This window comes from Ascaphus truei, chromosome 4, assembly GCF_040206685.1.
Source record: "Ascaphus truei isolate aAscTru1 chromosome 4, aAscTru1.hap1, whole genome shotgun sequence".
NCBI classification, from domain to species: Eukaryota; Metazoa; Chordata; class Amphibia; order Anura; family Ascaphidae; genus Ascaphus; species Ascaphus truei.
Window position 1 is genome coordinate 298,680,627 of NC_134486.1, and position 27,384 is coordinate 298,708,010.

Here is a 27,384-nt window from a genome sequence, read left to right on the forward strand (position 1 = left end):
GGCTAAAATAGGGCAGACATTCCGTTTGTGGTTTGAGAGAGCGTATACTGTTATTGGACAGCCCTGCTAAAAGCAAGGCTAACACCTCTTTAACTGGGCGTATCAAGTCAGAGGTCCATAGGATAGATTAGAGGCTGATATTGCAACGTTTGTAATGAAGCAGTGAAACAATAGAGCTATGCTCTTATCTGCTGTAAAGATTTTTAAATCAATAATTTCGGCAGAGACCCTCTGCCGAAATTATTGATTTAAAAATCTTTTTTATGTCTGCCCTATTTTAGCCTCTATGTGCCCCTGATCCCAATAAGGTAATAATATCACCTGGGAAATCAGCACACTGTGGGACTGTCCCCCGCTACTATGGGTCTCTGCAGGAATCATTGATTTTAAGAAACTACTCACAACACACGAGTGCGGAGCTTCACTGTTTCATTGCTTCACTGCGAAGGGGCAGGACTGCCTAACAATGCTATATAGTCCTTTAAAAAAACGAACGGAACGTCTGCCCTATGCTACCCTCACTGTACCCGACTCTAATACACTGACAATATCATCTGGGAACTCAGCGTACTGCGGGACTGTTTCCTGCCACTGTCTTACCCAACTGTGATATAGCCCGTCTACACATCCACCCCGCCTTCAGCAGGGGTTCCATGAGTATTCCCTGAAGCGACATAATCCAGTCGCAAAGTACCAAACTATTACAACGTGTGGGTAAATACAAAACTGTATATGATGGTGAAAACACTTTAGCCACTAAAACTTGCCCACATAGTAAAGACACTGACTAACAGTATCGGTACACGGGGTCTACCAGGGCTTACATCAAAGGGCGTGAGGAAAGGCACGGCAACTGTTGCTACAACAACATAACAATGACTGCACTCATAATAAACCACCAGGTTTGCTGACTAAACGCAGTAATACATATTGAACTAGATGCAGACACTGCAGGATTCACAAACTCACCTAGAATTGTGCCCGATATAATAGCGCAAACCGTATACTCCCCGACATCCAAGTATCTGTACACGGGGTCTACGGGACAATAATCAAGGGGCGCGAGGGGTGACACGGCAAATGTTGCCATAACTGGTACAATAACAACTGCCCCCGCAATAAACTCCCAGAGTTTGAGACTGAGTGTAGCAATACACACCGCAGTGAACGCAGACACCTTAGAATTAACTAACAAACCTAGATTCTAGCTCTAAACTACAGCGCTTCTGTGTGTCCAGCGGTAATACACTGAGAAACATTTCCATAGGTATAGTGGACATTAACCCCATCACTGCTGAGACACAATAATCGTGACCAGAATCAGGTAGCTACATACCATCAGTGCATATCTGTATCTGCACTAGGGCGATACTTACCCAGTCAGTCACATTGGATAGTCAAGAATCCTCCATACACTGTTGGTATATGCACGGCGGATTCCAACCGTGCACTCACTCATGGGACCACATACTGCCAGTGGAAACATTAGAGCACAGAGGCATATAGCAAGAGCATAGGGTGTGAAACATTTCAGCACCACTAGGTGTCACACTCGAGTGATCTACATCCACTTTAGGACATATACTGGTATACCTTAGATATATGCTAAACATCCAAGACATTACAGTGAATCAATACAAGCTACATATACTGTATATCTACATCTGCTGATGGGCCCAGAGTAGTTCCTCTGGACCTACCGTTGTGACACAATTAGTGTCTTTTAACATAGTAAACACTAGTTCTTTAATATTTGCTATTTTTATTACACCATCACTAATTTGATTAATAATTTTTTTTGTTAAACACAATTATTTATTTCCCCTGACCACATTTATTCTATAAAGGTCTGCGGTGCGCCTACAAAGGGATTCTTTCTGTGTACCTCTTTAGATACACTCGTCATCAGTCTTTAAAAGAATACCTAGACTGTTAGCATCACAGTGTTTTACTCCTACTCACAGGATGCACAGTCATGTTACAGTAGCCATGTCCTTAGGCTCGCAGCATTGAGATAGGCAGTCCAGCAGAGTAACACATTATTCAGCTGCATACTTCTCCTGCAGTCTGCCTGAGCTCAGTCTTGGTGAGATAGGACTAGCAGCCTGGTGAATTCGCCCAGTGCACCTGAAGCTAAGAAATTAGTGTGATGGTAGGGGTAAATATGGCCGCTGTTAATAAAGGTCACTCCTATCATTACCCCTACCTGTCAATAACACTATATACACAACACTGGTATTATGTTATGTGTATGTATAATGTATTATTTCTTAATCTTGTTCCAGCACCTCAGGGACCAGGGGTTAATTTTGTTTGCAGGAAAAATGTTATAAAAGTGTCTGTGACCTTTCCCTGTAGCATTTTGTATGTTACTCTTTTTATGTTGCATTTCTACCCACCAATCAGGGGCTCGGCACGTAGACAGCACCTGGCCCTGAATGTTTCAATGTTGTGGGTTTAGTGTATATACTGCTACCCATAGCTAGCCATAAGGGTTGCAGAAGTTATTGCTGTAACTGAGAGAAGCTGCAGTGTCCACTCCTGTGCTGGTGTCAGGCCTGGAATCCTGTTTCAGAGGACATTGCAGGGAAGAGAAGAACAGGGGAAATATCTGCAAGGAGGTCCCTGCAACTACTGTCGGTCAGCAGGGTATCCCCAGTTTTCCCCGGTTGGGTATGTGTTGTCTGTTTATATGTCAGTTGTGGATAACTTTTTTCCAATAAATTAATTTGATAAATTCGTGTTTGTGTCTAGCGAGTTGATCCCTGGTATTAGTCCTGGTCTACCGTGACCATTAGCTCTGCAGGTCAATACAGTAAAGTAACAAAGGAGGGGGAAGGAGTAGGTAATATGTCCTTTTACTGGACCAACAGATAGTTGATAAGTTATATGCTTTCGAAACTCACAAGGTTTTCCATCTTGATTCTTCATTCTTTTTCATTTGACCTGATGAAGAAAGCTTTTAGCTTATCCATTATCTGTTGGTTCAATAAAATATATCATACTACTGACTGCTTCTCCCTACTTTGTTACTTTACTATATGGAAGAAAAGATGAACGTGGCTACCCACCTTTTTTTCTTTGCAGCTCCAGGTATTCTGGAAACCCAGAACTGGCTCAGACAGAGGCAGTCTGCCAAATAAGTCTGGCAGGGTGTCTTTCCATGTCAAAGGGCCATAAAGTATCTTAAGGCACTGTCAGTGGCCTTACAGCTTAGCACCACTTAGTAAATATGGCACTTTGTAGTAATAAAAAAAGTTAAGATAGATTGATGACAATTTCTTTGTATACCCAAAGGTCAACCTGGTTATGTAGCAGTAGGACTCTTTCAGGGTCATTTTTTTTCTGGTTTCAAAATACTGTAGCTGCACCTATAATTGTCACCTACGTATGGGTTAAAGCAATTAGGTCTACTTATGAAAGTCTCCTAGTTGCAAAACTGGAGGGCACAATACCACGCATAGAGATGTAAAAAGGACATGGTAAAGATGTATGCAATCAGACTTTTATTGTGTGTAGGATGTTATACTACTATTAAAAGTTTTATATTTGAGTACATGCGTTAATACATAGCTTCTACTACGTCATGTGGGGCCCCTGGAGTATCACACCTCATGACATGGTAGCAACGTCATGGAGAACTCAAGAGGTTAAGCATCTGTTAAAATCAACCATCTGAATGCTTCATTTAACACATGGTCCTGGCCACATTATGTGAGAGCAACAGGCCCTACATAATGGCTCCTCTATCACATAACATGGAAGTTGTCGGCGCATACAAGACCATGGAGGCAGGCTGCCGATGAAAAGAGAGACGACATCATATTTTTCAACAAATAATCGGATAGGATTCCTCTACAATCAACTGAGGATCCGAGGCTTCCAGCAAGATGGACCTTTGTTTCTCCAGGACGGCATCAGATTGGATTTAGACCATTGCTTATTTTTTACTTTTAATTTTTTTTTGTGCGGCTTAATTTATGGATTTTAGGTCATCGGGCATATGGAATATGTTTTCAATTTTGTTTTTTGGGACAAATTTTTTAATGGTTGGGCCATTGAATTTTTTCAAACTTTTGTAGTGTTTTTCCTTCATGGATGAGTTCTGCAGGATCATTGACCCTAAAGATCAGACAGGGCTCTGTCATTGATGGGGTGTTTTTCTTTTTGAACCCTTTTGTTTCCAATGATGCTACTTAGGCTCTCTTTGAGAAGGCCAGATAGCCTTCAGGCACTTAAGATGGGGGGTGGGGTTGTGATAGGGGTAGGTGCCGTGGGGAGGGAGGTTGAGGTTAAGCCCTTTATTTGCCATAGGGGTTAGTACGGCATTACTGTACAGGCCTCTGTGGCATGCAAGGGGATATGTAGTATAGTGGTAGGGTGTTTAGGTAGTGTTTTAACCCCTTTGGTGCCTGAAGGAAACCAATGCTATTGTTACCCTCAGACACCAAAGGGGTTAAATAATTGTCTGCCGTGGCCCACATTCAATACGCATTACAAGCGATGAAGTTTAGCTTAATGTAATGGTAGCATTATTTACTATATAGCCAATGAAATTTAATATCATGCCCAGTTAATTAGTAACCTGTTCTTAGTGATTAAGGGGACATTTGTGTGTTAAAAAACATGCATTCTTTTTTGGGGGCTTTTATTTGTCCAGAACTCTCCCTGTCCTTTTCCACATAGCAAAATCTTTACACAGATTAATAAAAATCCAACACTTGGGTAAACAGTAAGTTATTGAGCGAGAAAAAAAAGTGGCTTCATCTATTTTGCTCATCTTGATGCTAAATCATACGTCTTCAGGATGTGTGTTTGTGAAGAACTGCTGTCAGCTTGAGGCAGTCTATGCATCTTTTTGTTGAACTTTCTATATTTATATCATTGTGTATATGATGGCCTAGTTTCTTTACCCACTTTACCCCCGACTTTTTTTTCCTTAGAAGCTAAAGGACTTTGGAAAGGTTACATTTGTGGAAATGCGACTAAATGGAAAGATTAATTTTAGTATCAGAACAGATTCGTTACCACCTGTGTTACAAATGCATACACTATGTCAGTGTTTTTCAACCTAGGTTCCTAGGAGCCCTTGGGTTCCCGTGGCATCACTAGAGGTTTCCCTGTAATGTTAAAATTGTACCAAATACAGAAGAATTTACAATGCATCTGATCTCAGACACGCTATTAGGGAGGTTTGGGGTTACTTACAATGTCTCTGATCTTAGACGGACTATTAGAGAGGGTTGGGGCTCCTTACAATACATCTGATGTCAGACGCGCTATTAGAGAGTATTGGGGTTACTTACAATGTCTCTGATCTCAGACACACTATTAGAGAGGGTTGGGTTCCTTACAATGTCTCTGATCTCAGATGCGCTATTAGAGAGGTTTGGGGTTCCTTACAATGCATCAGATCTCAGATGCGCTATTAGAGAGGGTTGGGGTTCCTCAGAATTTCATAGGGTTCCTGACCAAAACAAGGTTGGAGATCGCTGGCATATGTCATGCAATTGCCCCTAAATCTTACTCAGTCCGTACTGAATGGCTCTGCAGAATATGTTCGCATTTTAAACATTCTCAATAATAATAGCAATAATAACTAGTAACAATATTACACAAAATACCTGGTATTCAGGTACTCCAAATACTGTGAAAATACTAAAATGGGAAAACGTTTGAGCAATTCAGTGACACAACACATTTACTGTAAATAAATCACGCTAGCCGTTTTCAAGCTTGAAAGGACACCAGGGGTCAGGTGAGAAAAATGTGGTAATAGTGAACATTTTTCACTTGAAGACTAACGCATTTTATTTATTTTTTGCCAGATTTTTCAATTCAATAATGTAAAAGAGGTATTATATGTTAAACTATAATGTCATAAATTATGCATATCATACAAATCTGTTTATTTAATCAAATGTACCCCCTACAACAGAAATCATGTTTTTACACACATGGGATAAGTTGGCACGGTCTCACAGTTCTTAAACTGTTTAAAACCACTGAGTTAAACGTACCACGTGGGAGATATATCAAGGCAATTTTTATTTGAAATAAGGTATTTTTTTTTATCTTGTACCTTTTGTGTGTCAACGTATTTGCTAATGAATCTGTCAAGTCTGAGGTGGCGTAAGCATCTCAGATTAACAATCTGGGACATACATAACTAACTTGAGCACAAATATATATGACACAACCAAGAGCACAAAATTGATTGTTACACCAAACCACACGTTTCTCCCCATTAGATTTCTCTCATCCTGACCCACTGTTGGAGAATAGTCCGACTACGCATAACAAAGCGTTGTCTTGCAAGGTTTGCCACCACTAAAAGAAGAGGTTTGGAATTAATTGTAACTATTGTTAGTATTGTTAGCAGAAGATATGAGTATTAGTTGGTTTAATATCCTTCAGTTATGATTAGTTGCAGGAAAGCTGGTTCAGTTCACTCAAACTTACGACACTTGTAAAGCGGTTATTTTTTCCTTGAGCAGTGTTTGGTTCTTTGTAAATTCTGCCAGTATAGTTTGCTTCTCTCTGAAGTGGGCGGCCGTTATGTCATTCAAGTCTTCCTCATATTTCTTGTTTAAATCTTGTTCGTGCATCCTTTTTTAAAATTAAATACAGATATATGTTTCTAAAGCAGTCTTTTTGCAGCAATCTTTGAAATCCATGTCTAATCATGCAGTCCAGAATACATTACACTGGAGAAACTAGAGGACATGATTTCCTATTAATTGCCCCTCTGGTACTTTAGCAGGAAACAAAGAGAGAGCTGAGATCGTAGCAAAGAGGGAGAAAAGTGAGAATGGGAGACAAACACTACAAAATATTGGCCTGGGCTGTGTTGAATGAATTACACAACTTGAACGTGTTCTACTATAACTCACTCTAGTCTAGTTTATGCTAACATTTAATTTTCTTATTTTCATTTTGTTTTCAATTTGTTCATTGTAAAATATGTGCTCATTTGCATGTCATTACCAAGAATCCATGGCTGCAGTGGAAGCATTGTATGCTAAGAGATATGAATGTGCTCATAAGTGATATTTTTATTTGCTGTTCAATGAAATAAGATGAAAACCACGTTTCAATGATTTGTTCGGAATTTCAGAATCTCCTTTGCTATGAGTATAATATTCTACAGGATAGACTGACACAGAAAATCAGGGCTGGCCCGTCCGTTAGGCGAACCTAGGCGGTCGCCTAGGGCGCAAAAGTCCTAGGGGTGCATTATGAATAATAATAATAATTTTTTCCTCTTATTATTTTTTATTTAATTTATCTTTTTAATTATCTTTCTTTTTTTTGTCCGGTATTTTGGCGCCCTATTATTTTTATTTTGCGTTGCGCTGGGGTGCGATTGCACCCCCTGCAGCCCTGATAGCGACGCCACTGTTTATTTTATTATTTTATAGGTAGATAGGCGGATGGATAGTACAGAATATAACTGGGGCCCAAATTTTAAGTCTCGCCTAGGGCGCATGAAACCCTTGCACCGGCCGTGCTTAAACTCTTGATTCTAAGACAGATTTGAGCAGACTAAACTTCTCTTATTTTGATTTGGCACAATAAACGTACCTTCCCCTGTCCAACAATAAGTAGCTACAGTATGTCATTGGTAAAGGCATACTGAGTGTCTTGTTGAGAATTATAGAAGGATCTTGTCCCATGTGCTCAGGCAATTCAGGTAGAGCTGCTTTGAAGTACACTCTAATAGTACTGCACTAGTTCCACATATTACAGAACGAGATTCATGTTTGTAATCAATGCATTTAGCTCTGTAGGGTTCTTATTTAAGGCTCTGACCCTACATAATACCATATCAGGTTTGTTTGTTAAATGGTATATATTATTATCCCATACCACTTTAAAACTCCAAATTATTATTGAACAACTATAAATTCCTCTATAGAGAATATCTCAAAGTAGAGCCATATAATGTTTATCAAATTAATTGACACTGTAATAATAAACCAGTTGTAATTTTAAAATTATTTTTTTTAAATTGTTTCTTGATCTAGTTACTACAGCCCAACTCTGCTTATAACACGGTCTGAGTGTGGCTCCCGATTTGTAAACATCTCCGAGGGTTTAAAAAAAATAAAAATAACATTCAATGCTTTATTGACTTACCTGCAGCTCTCTCTTCTCTGCACCAACCCTGTTGTGTAGCAGCTAGAGAATTGCTACTAGCATATGAAGGATCATGGGTTTGATTCCTGCATGTGTATTATATAAAATGTATTCACTGTTGGGCTGTTATTGGTCAGAGAAGGGTCATGTGACCCGCCTCTGCGCTCAAAAGTCAAATTGAAAGCCGCGCACGTGGACACAGCCTGATGAAGCAGGGAGAAGAGAGAGCTGCAAATGCCGGGTAAGTGATCGTGTCGGCCATTTCCCGATCCCGGTTATAATGCGATCCCGTTATAATACGGTCTCATTATGTGGACCCCGAGCACCGCGTTATAACAGGGTTCAGCTGTATTAGTTCAAATGCATTAGTGAAAGTCAATATTCTGTTATCAGAAAGAACCTTGTATGTTCTGTGTCCATACTTCTATTTCAATAAATAGGTTTTGTTAATTAAATAATTAAAAGTAAAGATATTTGTTTTTTTTTGCTAGATTTTTATACAATGTACTGTAATTATATGATGATACTTGTTTATATGAAGTTGGACTTTTCCCCCCCTAGCATTTACAGATGTAGCAGACTTTAATTGCACCCGTTAACGCCATGCATTGCCTTAACGCTGAGGCGTTATTTAACAGTAGTGCTATTGAAAACAAAGGTTAAGGAGATAACGCACACGTTATTTAACTTCTTACTCTGTATGTTAACTTGTATTAATGGGATTAATAAGATCTATACTTTATTTACTTTTTATACTTACTTTATGCCTCTTATGGAAAATACAACTATTTCAGATCTTGATATACTCTGGTACAGCCTGTGCTGAGTGACTGATACCTATTTATTTATTAACTCCATCAGTGCTGAAAAGGCCTATACTTATATATACTATAATAATATATACTGTAATTATTGCCGTTTTTTTGATAACGTTAAGTAATTAATGCTATGAAATACAATTAGCAATTTATATTTGACCTATTTCTGTTATGGTTAATCAAAGGCTGTACGCTGATATAATGTGGCATATTATAAATAAGTGGTTCAAAAGTCATAGTCGCATAAAAAAGCAGAGTAAAAAGCTGAGAAAAAGAAAAAGTAAGAAATTCAATGATTTAAGGGGAGAAATCAAGCAGTTCAGAGGTAACATAAGAGTCTGTCAGTAATCAACTAGTTTTAAACATTTGCAATCATTAAACTCATGAAATATTAAAATAGTTGGGTTCACCTTTGATATTCTAGTGTAACTTTTTCCCTTGCTACCCACTCTTGGTCCAAGATTCACTAAGCTCCCAAAAGAGGTATCGAATAGCAATGCAGGATTGAGCGCTGATATCCCTTATAAGAGTTTAGTGACTGCCTGTGATTTCTATTTGATTCTATTACTTTAGGCTTCTCCTTACTCAATCTTCTCAAGAAATTGAAACCAAAATAATCGACCTGCTCACTGTATAACTATGAGATCAACACTTTTCATGCCAAGTTTTTATTCCCCTCGCTTGTTACCTACGGCTTGTAATATAAAGCAACATGGAGCCCTTTCTCACACCTTTTGCACTACTCCTCTAGTCTAAAGTATAATTGTACATTTTTAAGCCATAGCTAACTAGAGAATTCTAAATAAGGGGATAACAGGACAGACCACAATGTCCTTAGCTCGTCCCTGTGGGATTGCCCCTCCGTCTACCTTTTCCCCAAAATACTGCAACCACAGACTCACTGCAACCACAGACTCTGCAAATCCTGCTGCAACCGGTGTCTCCTGTTGTATATACAATACTTTACTGCTTATGGGGCACTATACGTATTTTTAGAGCCCAACAGGCTTTGTAGGCTGTCAGGCTGAAGGTACAACTCACGTTAAGAAACCCTAAGTACCTAATCTGCTGATTGGCCTCACTGCGTATTCGGAGGATCTCTTTCCCCTTAAACTCCAGTTCCCTGGTTAGAGTGTTTACGCTCTCATGTAGTATCACCGACTCCTTATTCAGATCAGATACATGTTGTTCTTGATGCCTCAGCTGGTCCTCAAGAACTTTTAATCGTCCGAGAAGCTCAGACTCCTGCAAAATAATAAGAAAACAATACCAAAATTCACTACTGGAATCATTGAATAATTACAATGAATGTGCCTCATCATATCAGACAGTGTGCTCGGATCCATTTTTATATTTTTTGCTTACTTTAAGAGATATCTTTTTGTGCTTCCCAATTCTGTTATTTTAAAAATCTATTGCTCCGTTAAGGAGAGATAAGCAATTGAAATATCAAGTGTCTGGGAGGTTAAAATGGAGTTCTTCCCAGAGCCCAGTGTAGTGCAAAAGTTACAGAAGCTGGAGATTAAAACAATCCTGATTTGTAAGATTATAAAAAAAAAAAAAAACTTTTCTTTTTAAGAGGAGGACATTCTCATGGGGCAAGATACTAACATTATATGAGTTAAACATCTGAGCGGGAGTGATGCCACTATTAGCTTCCTGCCTATCTTTGCATGGAGTCCTTCGAATCCATGTAAAATCCCTGTTTGCAATGTAAACACTGCACAACATGACAATGGACAGTATGCAGCATGTTTGCAGACCCTGTGTAATATGCATACACTCATGGGTTCTCTATCTTTGCTGTACAGAGGAAGATATTGGTTAATTATTTTTTTTTACCCATCGCAACCTAAATATGTACAGTTTTGTTCCAAAATAGCTGCTATTGAGTTTGAATGTTGTCGGTGGCTCACATATGCAAACGCGATGTATAAGAAGAATTACAAGCATGCGCTGTTTCTGTGCGCCAGACATTTGTCAAAATTGGCCGTCAAATTTTACTTGGCAGAAAAGACAAATGAATGTAGACAAACAATTCCTAATGAATTCATAAACATACATGAACATGATGCACATCATACAAAGAATAAGAAAACGTGGGCCAAATGTAAGAATATAAATAACACTATACAGTACCTCTAATTATTTTATGAGAATTGGATTTTTAAAAATTTTTTTTACACAATGCACTTTCAATTCTTTATACAGGTACATAGTCCCCGTAGTATTTTTATTTGAGAAGAGGTACTTCATAACCTAATTGTATTACAAAAAATATCACAATAAGTGACACTTCATAGTCGGTTCCTGTATGTATGTCTGTATGTATGTATGTATGTATGTCTTTATTTATATACTGTAGCACCATTAAGATACATAGCGCTTCACATTAGTAATACACGTGACAATCATATAAATAACAAATAATACAAATAACAGAACATGGGACTAAGTGCTTCAGTCATAAAAATTAACATTTAGGAAGAGGAGTCCCTGCTCCGAAGAGCTTACAATCTAATTGGTAGGTAGGAAGAATGTACAGAGACAGTAGGAGGGCATTCTGTTAAGTGCGACTGCAAGGCGCCAAGCTTTATGTATCAGGTGTATAGTATTAGCCACGGAGCTACTCAAATGCTTCGTTAAGCAGGTGTGTTTTAAGGTGGGTCTTAAAGGTGGAAAGAGAGGGTGCTAGTCGGGTATTGAGGGGAAGGGCAATTCAGAGAGGTGGGGCTGTCAGAGAGAAAGGTTTAAGGCGGGAGAGGGCTTTAGATACAAAGGAGGTAGAGAGAAGACATCCTTGAGCGTAACGCAAGAGTCGGGATGGTGCATAGCGAGAAATTAGGGCTGAGATGTAAGGAGGGGCAGAACAGTGTAAAGCTTTGAAAGTGAGGAGGAGAATTGATTGCGAGATGCGGGATTTGATAGGGAGACCGGAGAGTGATTTCAGCAGGGGAGACGCTGAGACAGATTTAGGAAAGTGGCAGAAGCGTTTAGGATAGATTGTAGGGGAGACAGGTGAGAGGCAGGAAGGCCGGACAGGTTACAGTAATCGAGACGGGAGAGAATGAGGGCCTGTGTCAGAGTTTTAGCAGTCGAGCAACAGAGGAAAAGGTGTATCTTTGTAATATTGCGGAGGAAAAGGCGTCAGATTTTGAATGTGAGTGGAGAATGTGAGAGAGGACTTGAGTGTGACCCCTAGGCAGCATGCTTGAGCTACTGGGTGTATGACAGAACTTCCAATAGTAATGTGGAAGGAGATATTAGGACCAGGTTTATGATGAAATATGAGGAGCTCTGTTTTTGACATGTTGATTTTAAGTCGGCGGAGAGCCATCCAGGATGATATCGCAAAGAGACATTCAGAAACTTTGGTCTGTACAGCAGGTGTAAGGTCAGGGGTTGAGCAGTAAATTTGTGTGTCGTCAGCAGAGAGGTGATATTTGAACCCAAGTGATGTGATTAGGCCACCTAGAGAGAGTGTGTACAGAGAAAAGAGGAGAGGTCCCAGGACAGAACCCTGGTATACCCCCATAGAGATCGATAGAGGAGGAGGTGTTAGCAGAAGAGACACTGAAGGTACGATGGGAGAGGTAAGAGGAGTTTCAGGATAGAGCTTTGTTACGAATACCAAGAGTATGGAGGATGTGAAGGAGGAGAGGGTGGTCCACAGTATCAAATGCTGCAGGGAGATCGAGTAATATGAGCAGCGTGTAATGACCTCTGTCTTTGGCAGCATGGAGGTCATTAGTTATTTTAGTGAGGGCTGTTTCAGTGGAGTGAGCAGTGCAGAAGCCAGATTGTAGAGGGTCTAGGAGAGAATAGGTGGTGAAAAAATGGAGCAGGCGTTAGATATGTTTTACTGATTTCACGCATTACTGTACAGAAGAAAGCTCACGTTTAATCTGTCCATTTGTCGAGGGAGAACATTTTGTGTATGGTGTAAATGTTATTGTGCGCGGCATAAGAACTTCCAAAACACAACAAGAATTACAGAGGGGAACAAGGAAATAAAAAAAATAAAAAAAAGAAACAAAACATGTTTCAAGGAACTTGTTTTTCATGTTAAAGCAGTATTGGTGGCGTATAGGCGTGATCTAGTAGCCGTAGTATAGAAGTTACCCCTTTACCCCACGGCACGATGTGCTAGGATTTATAGCGCCTTTGTGGCTGTTCTTAAATATGATATCCAGCTCAAAATTGGCTTTGAGCTTACACCATGTAGGAAAAAGTGGTGGATTACAAGTACTTCAAGGGTAGAGTGGATTGTACCTGCTTTGCAGTACTGAATAAATCTAAGTGATATGAGTCACTATAGTAGTTCACACTGCTTACCTTGCGCCTGCCAAGGTCTTTGTGTCTTTCAAGTTCTAGCGTGGCTGTCTCCATGTCTTGGTGGTGACTGTGCCCCAACTGGTCAATAGCTGCTGCATGCTGATGGTTGAGCTCGGAGCGCAGGGATGCTACAAAACAAATAACAGCTACAGTATGTACCACTGTTTCATTCTCAGCATACAAAGATATTAAGGTTACAAAGAACATTATGAGCACATTTAAAGATTGGTACCTGTGCTTTTGCAGAACAACTTTAGATTGCACAAAATGGCTGCACTGCAACATGTACATCTTTGTTTTGTGCAATGACACTGCCAAAATCCTTTTGGAAAAGGACAAGAAGTCTTCTGCATTAATAGTGCCCCTGTTGGCTATTCCATTGTAGCCTGTTTCAGATGATATATCAGCCTATGCACAGTACAGGCATACCCCGCCTTAACATACGCAATGGGACCGGAGCATGTATGTAAAGTGAAAATGCACCTAAAGTGAAGCACTACCTTTTTTCCACTTTATAATGCATGTACTGTACTGCAAACAATACATATTAAAAATGCCCCCGCCAATACATTTTTAAAAGACCCCACCGCCTCAATACATTTTTAAAAGACCCCCCAATACATTTTTATAAGACCCTCCTACATATTTTTATCATCATCATCATCATCATATCTCCTCCAGCACCCCTCATATCACCCTCCCCTGCATCTCCCTCATATCATCCTCCCCTGCATCTCCCTCACATCACCCTCCCCTGCATCTCCCTCACATCACGCCCCCAGCATGTCCCCCACATCACCCCCCCTGCATGTCCCTCACATCATCCCCCCCTGCATGTCCCTCACATCACCCCCCCCCCCCCTGCATGTCCCTCACATCACCCCCCCTCCCTGCATGTCCCTCACATCACCGCCCCCCCTCCCTGCATGTCCCTCTCACATCACACAGCGGCGTACAGGATGCGGGCAGCGGCTGCACTGCAGTAGGCTCTGAGCGGGCTTGGGGGGTGATCGTAAGAGCCGGGGGGTGATCGGAAGAGCCAGCGGGTGATCGGAAGAGCCGGGAGGTGATCGGAAGAGCCGGGGAGTGATCGGAAGAGCCGGGAGGTGATCGGAAGAGCCGGGGAGTGATCGGAAGAGCCGGGAGGTGATCGGAAGAGCCGGGGAGTGATCGGAAGAGCCGGGAGGTGATCGGAAGAGCCGGGGAGTGATCGAAAGAGCCGGGAGGTGATCGGAAGAGCCGGGAGTGATCGGAAGAGCCGGGAGGTGATCGGAAGAGCCGGGAGTGATCGGAAGAGCCGGGAGGTGATCGGAAGAGCCGGGGAGTGATCGGAAGAGCCGGGAGGTGATCGGAAGAGCCGGGGAGTGATCGGAAGAGCCGGGAGGTGATCGGAAGAGCCGGGAGTGATCGGAAGAGCCGGGGAGTGATCGGAAGAGCCAGAGGGTGATCGGAAGAGCCGGGGAGTGATCGGAAGAGCCGGGAGTGATCGGAAGAGCCGGGAGTGATCGGAAGAGCCGGGGAGTGATCGGAAGAGCCGGGAGTGATCGGAAGAGCCGGGGAGTGATCGGAAGAGCCAGAGGGTGATCGGAAGAGCCGGGGAGTGATCGGAAGAGCCGGGAGGTGATCGGAAGAGCCGGGAGTGATCGGAAGAGCCGGGAGTGATCGGAAGAGCCGGGGAGTGATCGGAAGAGCCGGGGAGTGATCGGAAGAGCCGGGAGGTGATCGGAAGAGCCAGAGGGTGATCGGAAGAGCCGGGGGGTGATCGGAAGAGCCGGGGGGGTGATCGGAAGAGCCAGAGGGTGATCGGAAGAGCCGGGGAGTGATCGTAAGAGCCAGAGGGTGATCGGAAGAGCCAGAGGGTGATCGGAAGAGCCAGAGGGTGATCGGAAGAGCCAGGGGGGGGGGGGGGGTGATCGGAAGAGCCAGAGGGTGATCGGAAGAGCCGGGGGGGGAGGGGTGATCGGAAGAGCCAGGGGGGGGGGGCGATCGGAAGAGCCAGTTTGGGGGTGATCGGAAGAGCCAGGTGGGGGGTGATCGGAAGAGCCAGGGGGGGGGCGATCGGAAGAGCCAGTTTGGGGGTGATCGGAAGAGCCAGGTGGGGGGTGATCGGAAGAGCCAGGGGGGGGTGATCGGATAGCCGGGGAGAGGATGAGCCAGGGAAAGGAAGAGTCGAGGGGGAGTGATCTGAAGTCGGGGAAAGGAAGAGCTGGGGAACGGAAGAGAGGACACACCGCCGCAGCACACGCACGCCGCCCCCTGGTGTCCGTACTCGCGAAGCACACTTACGTACACAGGGGGTATGGTGCAATTAAAAAAAATGTACGTACTTGCGAGTGTACGTAAAGCGGGTGTACGTAAAACGGGGTGTGCCTGTACACCATTCCATAAATCTGTATGGGGATGCCACTGAGTCGTAAATAACATTGCTTCTTTTCATGTGGGCTCAGGTGGTTAACAAAACATCAATTACTTAAAATGCTTCAAAAATAAAACAAAAAAAAGTCAAAACGTATAGAATTCCAGAACAGAGCTGTGGCATGAAACACAACATTGGAACTACAGTAGGTGATATAGCCAGCGATATATATATATACTGTATATATATATATATATATATCTCTCAAAACAACAAAGTTCAACATTTACTAGGGAAAAAATCCTTCACTTCATGGATCCCAATTGTCTGCTTATGTTTCAACTTGTTTAGCATATCCCTTGATACACTGCTACCTTTCTTTCTAAAAAGATAGAACCTGTATCTGTATACTGTATGTTATCACAGTCTCCAAGGTCAGTTAACTCCACATTTTTTCTGCCCTTTCTGCTCATTTCTAAATGACATTGCACGTGCATTTATGGACCCTGGATATATTTGTGAACAGTACTCAATTCTCAAGATGCAGTCTTATTAGAAGTTTATACAATGGAAACATTATTCCCACAAAAATACACATTCTTGTTCAATTTCTTTCGTACTAACCTGAGCTGGGAGAGCCCTAATTCAGCTTATATGTACCTGCAAAGTCATAACATTTTCAGGAAAAATGCGAACAGTCTAATGAATTAAGGGAGCCATTGCTATAACCCGTGCTGAACTGATTCATTAAGGTGTTCTCCCTAGAAATAACACAACAGACCCTAAGACAATTATTGTCTATAACAGGAAATGCTAGCCATTTAAAAAACACTCCTCGCTGAAAATTACAAGGTGTGCTACATTTTTCAAAGGTGCAATCTTACTTGAACTAAGGGGTTCCTCGTGACTGATTGTCTGGAAACCCCCTGGTTCTGGAGTGGCAAGCCTAGGGTCCGGGTAAACTGGAAGATCCGAGATGGCTGCCAGGTCAGGGCTCGCTCCCATGGGCAATAGAGAAGTTGCGATGCTGTGAGTGAGGTGACGCTGTGGATTTCTATTGGAGACCCGCGGCCATGTTTGTAGTCCATGACCATATATGTAGTGTTTTGTGTCAAAACTGGCACCAAAGAAATACTAATATCTAGGGCAGGGGTGCGCAAAGTTTTTTGCATGCGCCCCCCTGCCTGGGAGTCCCAGGTTTCGTGCCCCCCTCGGTAAGAACCTGACGTCAAATGACGTCACGGGTCATGTGACGTCACGTGACCCCGCCGCGTCATTTCATGCGCGTTGTCATGGCGACACATCACATGACCCTGCTGCGTCGCCGAAAACCTGTCTTGCAGCCGGTAAGTGATGTTACAGAGGCCTCACGCCTTCCCCGGCATTTAATTTAAATGCCTTGGGGAAGGCCGTGCGGCCTCTGTAACCGTCGTGCCCTCCCCCGCCCCTCCCCCAGTAAATCTTGCGCTTCCCAGTTTGCGCACCGCTGATCTAGGGAACAAGGCGAGTCCGAGACACAGAGGAACGCAGCAATCAGATCCAGTGCACCCCAGGGCTAAGGTCAGCTAAACAAAAATATTAATAAAAATGTTACAAGCAGTGATTGCTGCTTTTTATTTTTAATTGAGAATCATGAATAATTACACCTTTACAAAAATAAATGGGAGCTGGTTGCTTTCTAAGTGATAGACACAGAGGGGGATGTATATCAAGGAGGTACAATTGACTTCAAAAGATGTACCAGAAAGTTTGTTGATTTTGTTTCTAACATTTAGCGCATAGATTGCCGCCAACTCAGACCTGGTGGATTAATGTGGGATAAAGGACTATTGCACTGGATAGAGTTACAAAATTGGATTCATCTCATTATAATATTGCGCCGACTGTCACCTCTCAACTGCTCCAAAACGCTCCCTGGCATTGGGGCAATGCAGCTTAATACATAGAAACAAAGTGAAGCAGAATCAAAATGACACAATTTAAAGCTGTTATCAACGTTCGTGCAAAATTTTTGGCAGAAATATAAGTAACAGAGCCCTCAAATATATTATACTTGTCGACAACGCCTCAAGAGAAACGCACCTAGCATGGCTTTCCCCTCATCTTCCAACTCAAAGCGCAGAGTTTGAAGTTCCTGCTCCATTTCAAGCCGGAGCGCCTCCATGACCTGCCTATGTGCATCTTTCACAGTCTGGAGCTCCTCAGAGTATTTCTGATGCAAGCGATCTTCAAGTTCCTGTGAAGCAGAATGAACATATATGGCAGGATAAAAAAAACAATATGAAGTATTAATTTTGATCTGGACGATACATGATTACACGCTAAAAAGGCAAGACAAGAAAATTGGAGACATTATTTTGAAGCTCTGTGTAAAGTGCTTTAATGCCAGGAGAGCATCCTTCCTGTAAAATGCGGCCTGCTTTCAGAGAGGCTGTTTGTTTCTTTTAACCACACTAGGCTAATTTGTACTTTCATTTAAATAAAACAAGAGTATGCTAAGACCACTAGATCCAAGACTTAAGTGCTGTATATAAATCTGGTGTGAAGGCATAAAGAATATGGTAATGAAGAGTTAATATTCCATCTGGTATGAAGGTAATCATCAGATTCCTTCTGTCATCTCGCTGAAGAAAAGTGTATTCTTGTATTACACTAAAAAAATGACAATGTCTCAGTATCACTGATATAGGTGTATATGTTGTTCTATTGATATTGTTGTATATGAGCTTCCAAACTAAAAATAAAGATATGAGACATCTGGAGAAGACGTCTTTGTGGCCTTGCAAGCTCATGTAAGACATCCTTTAGAAACAATCTTGATGTACAATAAAAGGTATCAACCTTCACATAGTCTTTGTCATTGAGAGTCGATTTTAAAAACCAGATTGATGAACAACAAACTTGTGAGACTTAATTAAAGGAAACGCATGAGATGATGGGTTTAATTCAGGGGCGGCCATCCTTTTTTTCAGGTGGGCCAATAAATGGGCACAATTTTTTTGGCCACTGTTCTACTGTGCCCTACATCCAGTTTAAATGAATAGCTAAATCTAAAACAAATCACAGCAAACGTAAACTAGGACGTTAATAGTCATAGGTTTCCACTCCCATGTTTTTTTGAATAATTTCGGATTGTTCTTTCCTTTAACTGATTTTTCAGTTGATTTTTCTTTTTTGCTCCATCACGTAGGCCATTTCAAAGGCCATTGAGGGCCACTTTGTGACCCACGGGCCACAGGTTGGTCACCCCTAGTTTAATCCCACGCTAAGTAGTGAATGGGACTTCTATGAGATCCGTAAACATGCACTTGCTTTTTGTTCCTGATCCTGTCTCTCCTCCATGGTCTGGAATGCAATCACGTGGGCTTCTTGCAATGACTTCTGCCGCTGCTGATGCTCCTCCTCCAGCTCCTGAAGCTCACGGGTGAGACGCTGACGCTCCTGACTGAACTGTGACTGGAGCTGCTGCAAAGAGCTCTGGGACTGGCACAGCTGCAGCTCTAGGTTCTGTTTCAGCAATGAGATCTAGGCCACAGCAAAAGAAATTCAGAAACAAATATTAAAATGACAGGGAATGAAGTACAGAACAATTTGTGCCAATTGCAGCTGTACATTTCCACTTAAACGGATCTTACTTTTTCTCTTCTGGGCATTATCAGCAACAAATAGATTGAATACAGTAGATTAAACTCCCAAATAATACTTCACTTGGTACTATTTCTGTGTCAATTTGTGCTACATCAGCTTCATATAGTGGGTAAACCCCTTCAGTGTTGGATGGGCCTGTGAGCAATGCAATGTAGGAGCTGACAGGATTACAAATCACTCCAGGTTTGAGTGCTCTGGTTTTTTAATCTGTTTTTCAGATAACACAAATTACTTTTTCAAATCATCTTCACCGAACAATTACATTGATTTATTTTTTATCACCTTGGATTACAACTAGTAATCCTATTGCATTTACAAATGTTTTATTTACTGCAAAGTAACATGAGCAGTATGCGATGCATTCATTATATTTTTAGGTCGCTTGTCCTGCCAGTCCACGCATTTCTTTTGTCTGCGCTTTAAACAGACCTATTTATCAAAGTCTATTTTGGTTTTGAATGGTATACGGATTTCCTACTGTGTTATAATACCTTTTCCCCCCTCTTTTCTCTATGCATACATATGATTAGCCTTTCCACATGTGTATCATGCTGCTTCCATCGCTGCCTGCAAGGAATATAACCGTTTTACTCCCTTTAGTTTCCAGAATATTTATTTAGCTAGTTATAGATCTGTGTTAAAAATTGCATTGGCAGTTTATTGTTCATGTTTAAGCAGAATGTCAAAATCAAGTTAAATGCCATTCCAGTCATGCTTTGTAGAAGGCTCTGAATTACATTGCAGCCACCCAGCCTGCTGTAACATGTCACAAAACAATTGCTGTATATACAACTGCTGAAAGCAGGATATAAAGGCTTGATGCCTGATGTATGCTGTATACATATGAATGGATTTCCCTGCTGCTGATGCACTTTACAGTGTCGATTTCCAATATTTTCAAGGGACAAAGATTAAAGGCTGTGCTGTACGTACATCAAGTTGTATATAAAGTAGTAGATAAGATGCTGTAAGCAATTTGTAAACAAGCTGCTGTGAGATGGTAATGCAAGCAAGCCCCTATGTAAATGCTGTAAGTGCAGCTGACTTACATTGCTGATAGATTTATGTAAAGCTTCACCCAGAGAGTGCCGCTATGAAGGAAAGATCACAGGAATAAAGGGAAACATTCAGAAATCAACTAAGTAAAAGAAAAAGGGGTAGAAAAGGGAGGGGGTAAAACACAGAACATTAATTACAGCTTTCCAACAAACACCGCAAACAGTTGACACAATATGTGCACATTAGACACACATACACATTATCCACCACTCCTGAACACATATCTCAAGAGCAGCAAATTGTTACATTTTGGAAAGGGAAAAAAAGGGGGTTATGTTTTCTTGTGTAATGCACCAATTACTTACTGTAAGACAAATACAGTAGTGACTTCGTTTATTTTTAATTTTTTAATCCCAAACAGAACTACACTTTGTAATAATTGTCTTTTGATGTTGAAAACAGCATTTTTAAAGTTACGTTACATTGTTATGGTCCTCGTTAATGCTTTCAGGTTTTATATCTGCAAAATCATCCCAAATAAGTAAACATGGGAATGATGTTGATCCAGGGGGCAATATTTGGCAACAGGAAGGAATTAATTTTTCTCCTTATCTGACATCATTGGATGATGTTTCACTGGAGTTGTTGTTTGCCTTCCTCTGGATCAACATACTTTAAGTACAAATATAGGATAAATATCTGTCTACTAAATTTAACATAGGTGGAACTTGATGGATGGATGTCTTTTTTCCACCTCATCAACTATACTATGTAACTACTGGTATGTAACTATGACAATGAAAAGCTTTGAAGATGGAAATAAAAGAAACTATATATTTTTATATGCTAATTGAGTAATCATTGTACCCTACCGCCTATTATTCATGCTTTGGCAATACTGAAATGTTCTTTCGTCATGCCAATAAAGCTTATTTGATTTGAGTAAATAAAACAAAATATTGAGCAGCTGCTTAAAACAAGCAATCCATGCCTTACCCACATCCCTTTTTTGGTTACACAGGTGGGAAGCAGGGGGTCTCCAGAGCTGAACTGTGTTAATTTTAGCTATGGTGACCCCCTGGTTCCTGAGATGCATATCAATGAAGGTGTCACCAGTGACTTCCTGGCATTTAAATCGCCCTCGTCCCGCCAGCCAATAGGAAGCTGCGATGGATGGCATTTTGGCCCCACTTGACGATTTTGTTTATCTTGGGAACCAGGGGAACCCAAGACCTAAAATGAACATGGTTCAGTTCTGGAGACCCCCTGCTTCACCTCCATGTAAAAAAAACGGGTGCCAGCAAATCGAAAACAAGCAGGAAGAATTGCTCATTTCATGAAAGCAACGTCTCCAAAAAACCTTTACAGACAGTGAGCATCATATAAAGATGTTAATGCTATGTAACATAGATACAAAACACGTACAGGTATTTGATGGGGAGAGACAGATAGGTCCTGAAGTACATGCCTGTTAATCGCTCTGGCTCAGAGTTTGAGTAGAGTTTCAAAGGATGTACTATAGTGACATGAAATAATGAAAGAACAGAATGCAACATCAGTGGTCCTTGACACCTACAGAGAATTACATATAAAAACACTTTACAAAACTTTGAAGGCAAAGATGAGACAAACCAAGACACAGATAACATGTTAAAAAAAAAGATACAAGGCATAGGGGGTGATGTATAGACACAACTTGCATTATTTTGATCTTGTGCCGCTTTCGTCAGTGTATCAAGGTGTTTTTTTCACGTTTTGCACTGTCTGCGTCAGCTTGCGATTTGGGAAGTGTCAATAGGAGGAGTTCGGGAGGAGTTACATGGCGCCCAGATTATGAGATTTATCACATTCTGTGTTTGCATGCATCACTTTTTAATCTTTATTTGCGTCCAGAAAAGTGACCGTCTGATATAGTGTACGAAACACCGTTTCGGTCCAACGCGGCTGACATTGAGAAAGATCCACTGTGTTGGACCAACACGGATATTAAATAAATCACAAACTGCTGGAAAGTACCCCTGGAGTGCTATGCTTGTCTTTGCGTCCATTGGATTTCACCACTGAGTGCAGCACTGCTAGAATATTGTTTTACATTATTGAGTGCTAGTGTATTGATCTGTTAACATCATTCCAGATCTGGCTCACAAGTGAGGAGCAGGGATTAGAGGTGGTATGAACAGATGTATATAAGAAGTCCCATGTAGTGAATGAATGGGAAGGGCTTTTGAAGCCTCACATGGGAAAGACACCTGCAAAGCAATCAAAAGCATGCATGTAGTTTTATTAATGGGAGGGTAATAGTGATTTTATATTTATGGATGCTAATCTCCAATATAGTTAATCTAGAAATGAAATGAGCAAAAGACGACACAATGAACAGAATAAAAAGAGTAGGTACAGGCTTAGGGCCGCTACTGTAACGTACACTTTCCCAATTCCAGCCCCTGTGATGTCTATCTAAGAAAGATACACATACAGTAAGTAGAAAACATGGCGAGCAGCAGCAGCAGCACTTGCTTTACATTAATAGTTCACAACTTTGCAGTTTCGAAGGACTCACTTTTCTCAAAACCAAAGGTAGTTGAGACAGCAAAAAGTCTTAAATTTGGGCCATATCTTATAGCAGTGCTATGCCATAAGACACCTTCTGGCGCAGAAAGATGTTGTCGCATAGCACCGCTAGAAAATATGGTCCTTTGCATGCTTTTAGCCGAGTTGTATTATGTGCGGGTGTAAAGAGGCACAGACTGAATGAGAACAAATAGACAGAGAATGAAAGGCAGGTAGCCCAGCCATCTCAATAAAGAGGTCGAGGAGTGTTGACCAGTCAAAGCTATATCAGCCATTGCCAGATTATGTTTTCTTAGTGAATGTCACTATAACCAAGAGTAAAAAGCCATTCTTCCTTTGTTTGAAAGTTAACGATTTACAGTAAGTGGACCTGGATGAATCCTGGTGTCATGTTCATGTCATCTTGTCAATTTAACGCTCTTTGGCCCCCATTCAATATGCTGTAAAGCCATCTTCCCCTTGCACGGGAAGATTACAGCTCCAATAAAGTAAATTGGTTTGTAATCTTACCAAATACAGGAAAGACAGTTTACAGGATATTGAAGAAGGGTATTTGTTTCTCAGGCAGTAACAGTTCTTAGTACGCTCTTTGCGGCATTCACTCCTTGTGCCTGTAATGTCTATGTAATAATTAAAACAAATAAATACAGAGAATTATAGATAGTGGAAGACAGAGAGATAGTCACTCCCATAGTCACACTCCAGGTACAGGTTACCCTCAATGTAATTACCCACTTCCGAATCTCATATTACGCCGGGGAGCTCATGGGAACTACGTCCTCTGCCCTACGTGTTTCAGCTCTCACTGTGCAGCTGCACACTTCCGTGTCACGTGGGTCTCACGAGAGCTTGGCTCTGCTGTATTTGCTGGTAACTCCGGTCACAGCCACAAATGAGATTTCTCTCCTTCTCTCTCCTTCTGCACATAGAAGTGTCACCCTACGCGTTTCACTGCTATGGCTTCTTCAGGGGTTAAAAGTCAAGATCTCGCGAGACCCATGTGACGCGGAAGTGTGCGGCTGCAGAGTGAGAGCTGATACACGGTGGACGGAGGACTTAGTTCCCGTGAGCTCACCGGCGCAATACGAGATTCGGAAGTGGGTAATTACATCAAGGGTAACTGTACATGGAGAAAAGAGCCCTGGTGAGATCCCCACTTTAATACACGATGCGGAAGTGTGAGCTGATACATGGAGTACGGAGGACGACGTTCCCGTGAGCTCCCCGGCGTAACGCAAGATTCGGAAGTGGGTAATTATATTGAGGGTAAACTGTACATGTAGAGGAGAGACCCGGTGAGATCCCCACTTTCATACGTGACGCGGCAGATTGGCACAGTTACTGAGTGTGAGAGACTCAGTCTGCATTAACTCTCTCACTGCCTTTAATTTTCTTATAAAATGTGAGTTTTATACCTTTATGTATAGGTTGATTTTTTAAATAAATAGTGTTACACTATGTTTGTTTCCCAATTCTATATCACCCCCATGATATTGTCCTGAGATGGAGATATCCACATCGAACGCCGTTAAAGATCCTGGAGTTGCTGAACTGGATAAAGATATACCCAAGACGTCATCCGGATACAGCAAAGCTCAAGCCCCTGCACAGTTCCTGGTCCATAATATTGGATAAAGGCCCTAAAATCCTCATCTAATTTTAAGTGCACTATCAAGCACTCACCACACTCTATATACAGACATATGTTTGTTTCCCATTCCCCTTTCTTTCTTTTTTCTTGTGCGCTATATCTATATCTATATATATATATGTCTATATATATATATATATACACAGTGTTCGACAAATCCATTAAAATACAGGCCCGTGGCGACTGGATTTGACCCCGTGGCGACCGCCTCATGGCCGACACCAAGCAGGGCGGGATTGGGAGCGGGACTAGGTGGTGAGTAGATTTTTTGGTTCGGCGAGTAGATTTTTGGGTGATTTCTCAACCACTGTATATACATACACATATATATATATATATATACATATATATATATATATTTATTTATGTCAAAAGGAGAGCTACTGAGCGTGGCCAAATGTATACAACAAAAGATAGAAAAGCCCAATCCTACATCCAATTTGACAAAAAATATAGTAATTAGTATATAGTATAACTACAGCTGAACCTCGTTATAACGTGGTGCATGGGGTCCTCATAATGCAACCGCGTTATAACGTGGATCGCGGAAAAAAGAAATGGCTGCCACGATCAGGGATTCCACGTCCGCCGGAGGCCCGCAGTGAGGTGGCCATCTTACCTCCAGGGACCCGCTGCTGGCACGGTGTTGGAGTGGAGGAAAGCGTTCTGCACAACATGCAAGTGAGGAGCAACTTGTGTTTGTGAACTACAACCCCCATCATTCTGTGCGCAGAAGGCCGTGACGGTGTGGCAGGCTGCTGATTGGCTTTGGTCTGGCAGCTGTGCACGTGACTGCTGTTAATGTCCCACGCTGGCTAGCAGTGCAGGCTGTGTGTGCTGATCCCGGAGAGATGGCGGTGAGCAGAGTGTGCAGGCTCCTGCTGCAGGGGAGGATGCGGTGCGGCCTGGGCGCAGCCTCGAGCAGGGGATGCATGTCAGGGGCTCCAGCCGTGGAGGTGAGCAGGTGCTGGGACTCACCCCCCACCTCCTCCCCCCCGGTTACTCCCGGAGAGGGCAGGGGAGATATTCAGGCCCCTATAGCTCTGAGACCACCCTCCTCTGAATGGGGTTTGGTGAGAGAGGGCAAAAGTAAAGGGGACCTGCAAAATGTAACAAGAGAGAGCAACCAGAGCTTGTGTGTGTATGTGTGTGTGTGTGTGTCCTTCTCCATGTGTGTGTATCCATTACAAATAAAGCTTTGGGAGGGGAAAAATGAAGAAAAAAAACCAACTTGGAGATGTTTTAAATCGGGAGCCACGCTCTGCCCGTGTTATAAGCGGATCCGCGTTATAACGGGGTTGAGCTGTATATACTAATTACTATATATTTTGAAAATTGCATGTAGCATTGGGCTTTTCTGTCTTTTGTTGTATACCTCTGGGAACCCACTGATCCATGGATATTTTCTTTTTTAATTGCCAGCATTCTTCCTGTAAAGTCAAACATTGCTAAATATGGTATGTCATCCAAGAGGAAGCCTCAACGTCATCCTTCTATTAACTCTGGTACAGAGGCCAATCTGGTGGCCATTATTATTTCCCAAATGGGAGCAAAAACACTGGCAACTAGAAATGTAAGTATCTTAGAAACAGGATGTTCCCGGAGCTAAAAAAAAAAAAAATGAATCCCAGGTTCAAATTCTGTAAACATATGAAGGTGGGAAGAAAAAGAATACAAGGGATTACTGCTTTATCTGATGACAAGCCTCAGAACAGTTTCAGGATTGTTGTGTAACTTAACGCTGTTCAGCAATGTCGTCTTTATACAGCACTCAGTATTCTTATGTCATTGAGGTGCTGTAAAAGGACATTTCCGAGTAACAAAACTAAAGTAGTATTCAGGTACAACATATGAGGACATGTTGTTTTGTTTTTATTTCTGGGAACAGTTTAATTTTAGGTTAACATTTGAGTTTGAAGGCCTAGACCAGCTTTCACTTTGAGGGGTTGTTCTTTCCTGTGACTGGTGACAGATGCATTCAGAAATTATAAATAATAAGAAGGGAAGTAACAATAATACTGCAACAATCATCCATCGAATGACATATGATTAAAGCAGCAATACAGAATAAAAATGTGATTACAGGGTTGAAGCAGCAGGTCTCCGAAGCTGAACCCTGTTAATTTCAGCTCCGGGGACCCCCTGCTTCAGGAGATACTTACCTTCCTAGTGACGCCGGTATCTAACCTAATGGCGGCTTTAAATATCCCGCGGGACAATAGGAAGCTGTGACATCATCTATGCTGCTTTCCTATTGGCCCGCGTGGCCAGGGCCTTTAAACTCAGCAGAGATAACCGCACCCCCCTCCGGAAGCACGGAGTCCCAGGAGCTGAAATTAACAGGTTTCAGCTCAGGAGACCCCCTGCTTCAATCATGTAATAAAAAATTAAAACATTTTTAAACACAATGGTAAGATGTATTGCTGCTTTAATCAAAACGCATTTGGGGAGCATCAGTGCGGTGCAAGGGGAATGCGGGGGATGTGCTGACGGCGCCTCACTCCACATCTTCCCCTCCCTCCTCCCGATCCGACATTGGACCGTAAGTACAAAACTATTTTGTCGGATATACTCCGACATTCGACCGAAAAGCGTTAAGAGACCTCTTCTTGCCCTTTCCAACTCGGTTTTTATTTTTAAAACCTGATGCTCCTTTCAGTAGCTATAAGAGACTGAAATATTACGTGTTTAGGAGATTAAACAGATGCTCTCCCCGGAGCCCAGTGCTGTATAAAGAGTAGAAGAAATTGGTCTAAAGAAAGACCAAAATATCCGGAGCTCTAAAAACAGTAATAGTGGTGTCACGCTGGAATCAAATGCTGTAATATAAAGACATATGTCCAGTACTTGAAGGGTCTATGATGAAA

The 27,384-nt window shown here is 41.9% G+C and overlaps 1 protein-coding gene across 4 annotated transcripts in view; it reads right to left on the reverse strand.

The window, feature by feature from the left end:
• Positions 1 to 27,384, reverse strand: part of FAM184A (family with sequence similarity 184 member A) — a 192,909-nt gene that overhangs the window by 14,805 nt on the left and 150,720 nt on the right. For 2 of the 4 annotated variants that reach the window (XM_075597749.1, XM_075597751.1), the window contains exons 11-15: positions 18,961 to 19,173; positions 17,731 to 17,884; positions 13,293 to 13,420; positions 10,018 to 10,202; positions 6,463 to 6,609 (exon numbers count right to left, since the gene is read on the reverse strand). In XM_075597749.1, the coding sequence (XP_075453864.1) occupies positions 6,463 to 6,609; positions 10,018 to 10,202; positions 13,293 to 13,420; positions 17,731 to 17,884; positions 18,961 to 19,173 (827 nt within the window). Of the gene's footprint in view, positions 1 to 6,462; positions 6,610 to 9,998; positions 10,203 to 13,292; positions 13,421 to 17,730; positions 17,885 to 18,960; positions 19,174 to 27,384 lie in introns of all 4 variants that reach the window. The other 2 variants (XR_012801137.1, XM_075597750.1) reach the window with 2 other exon arrangements.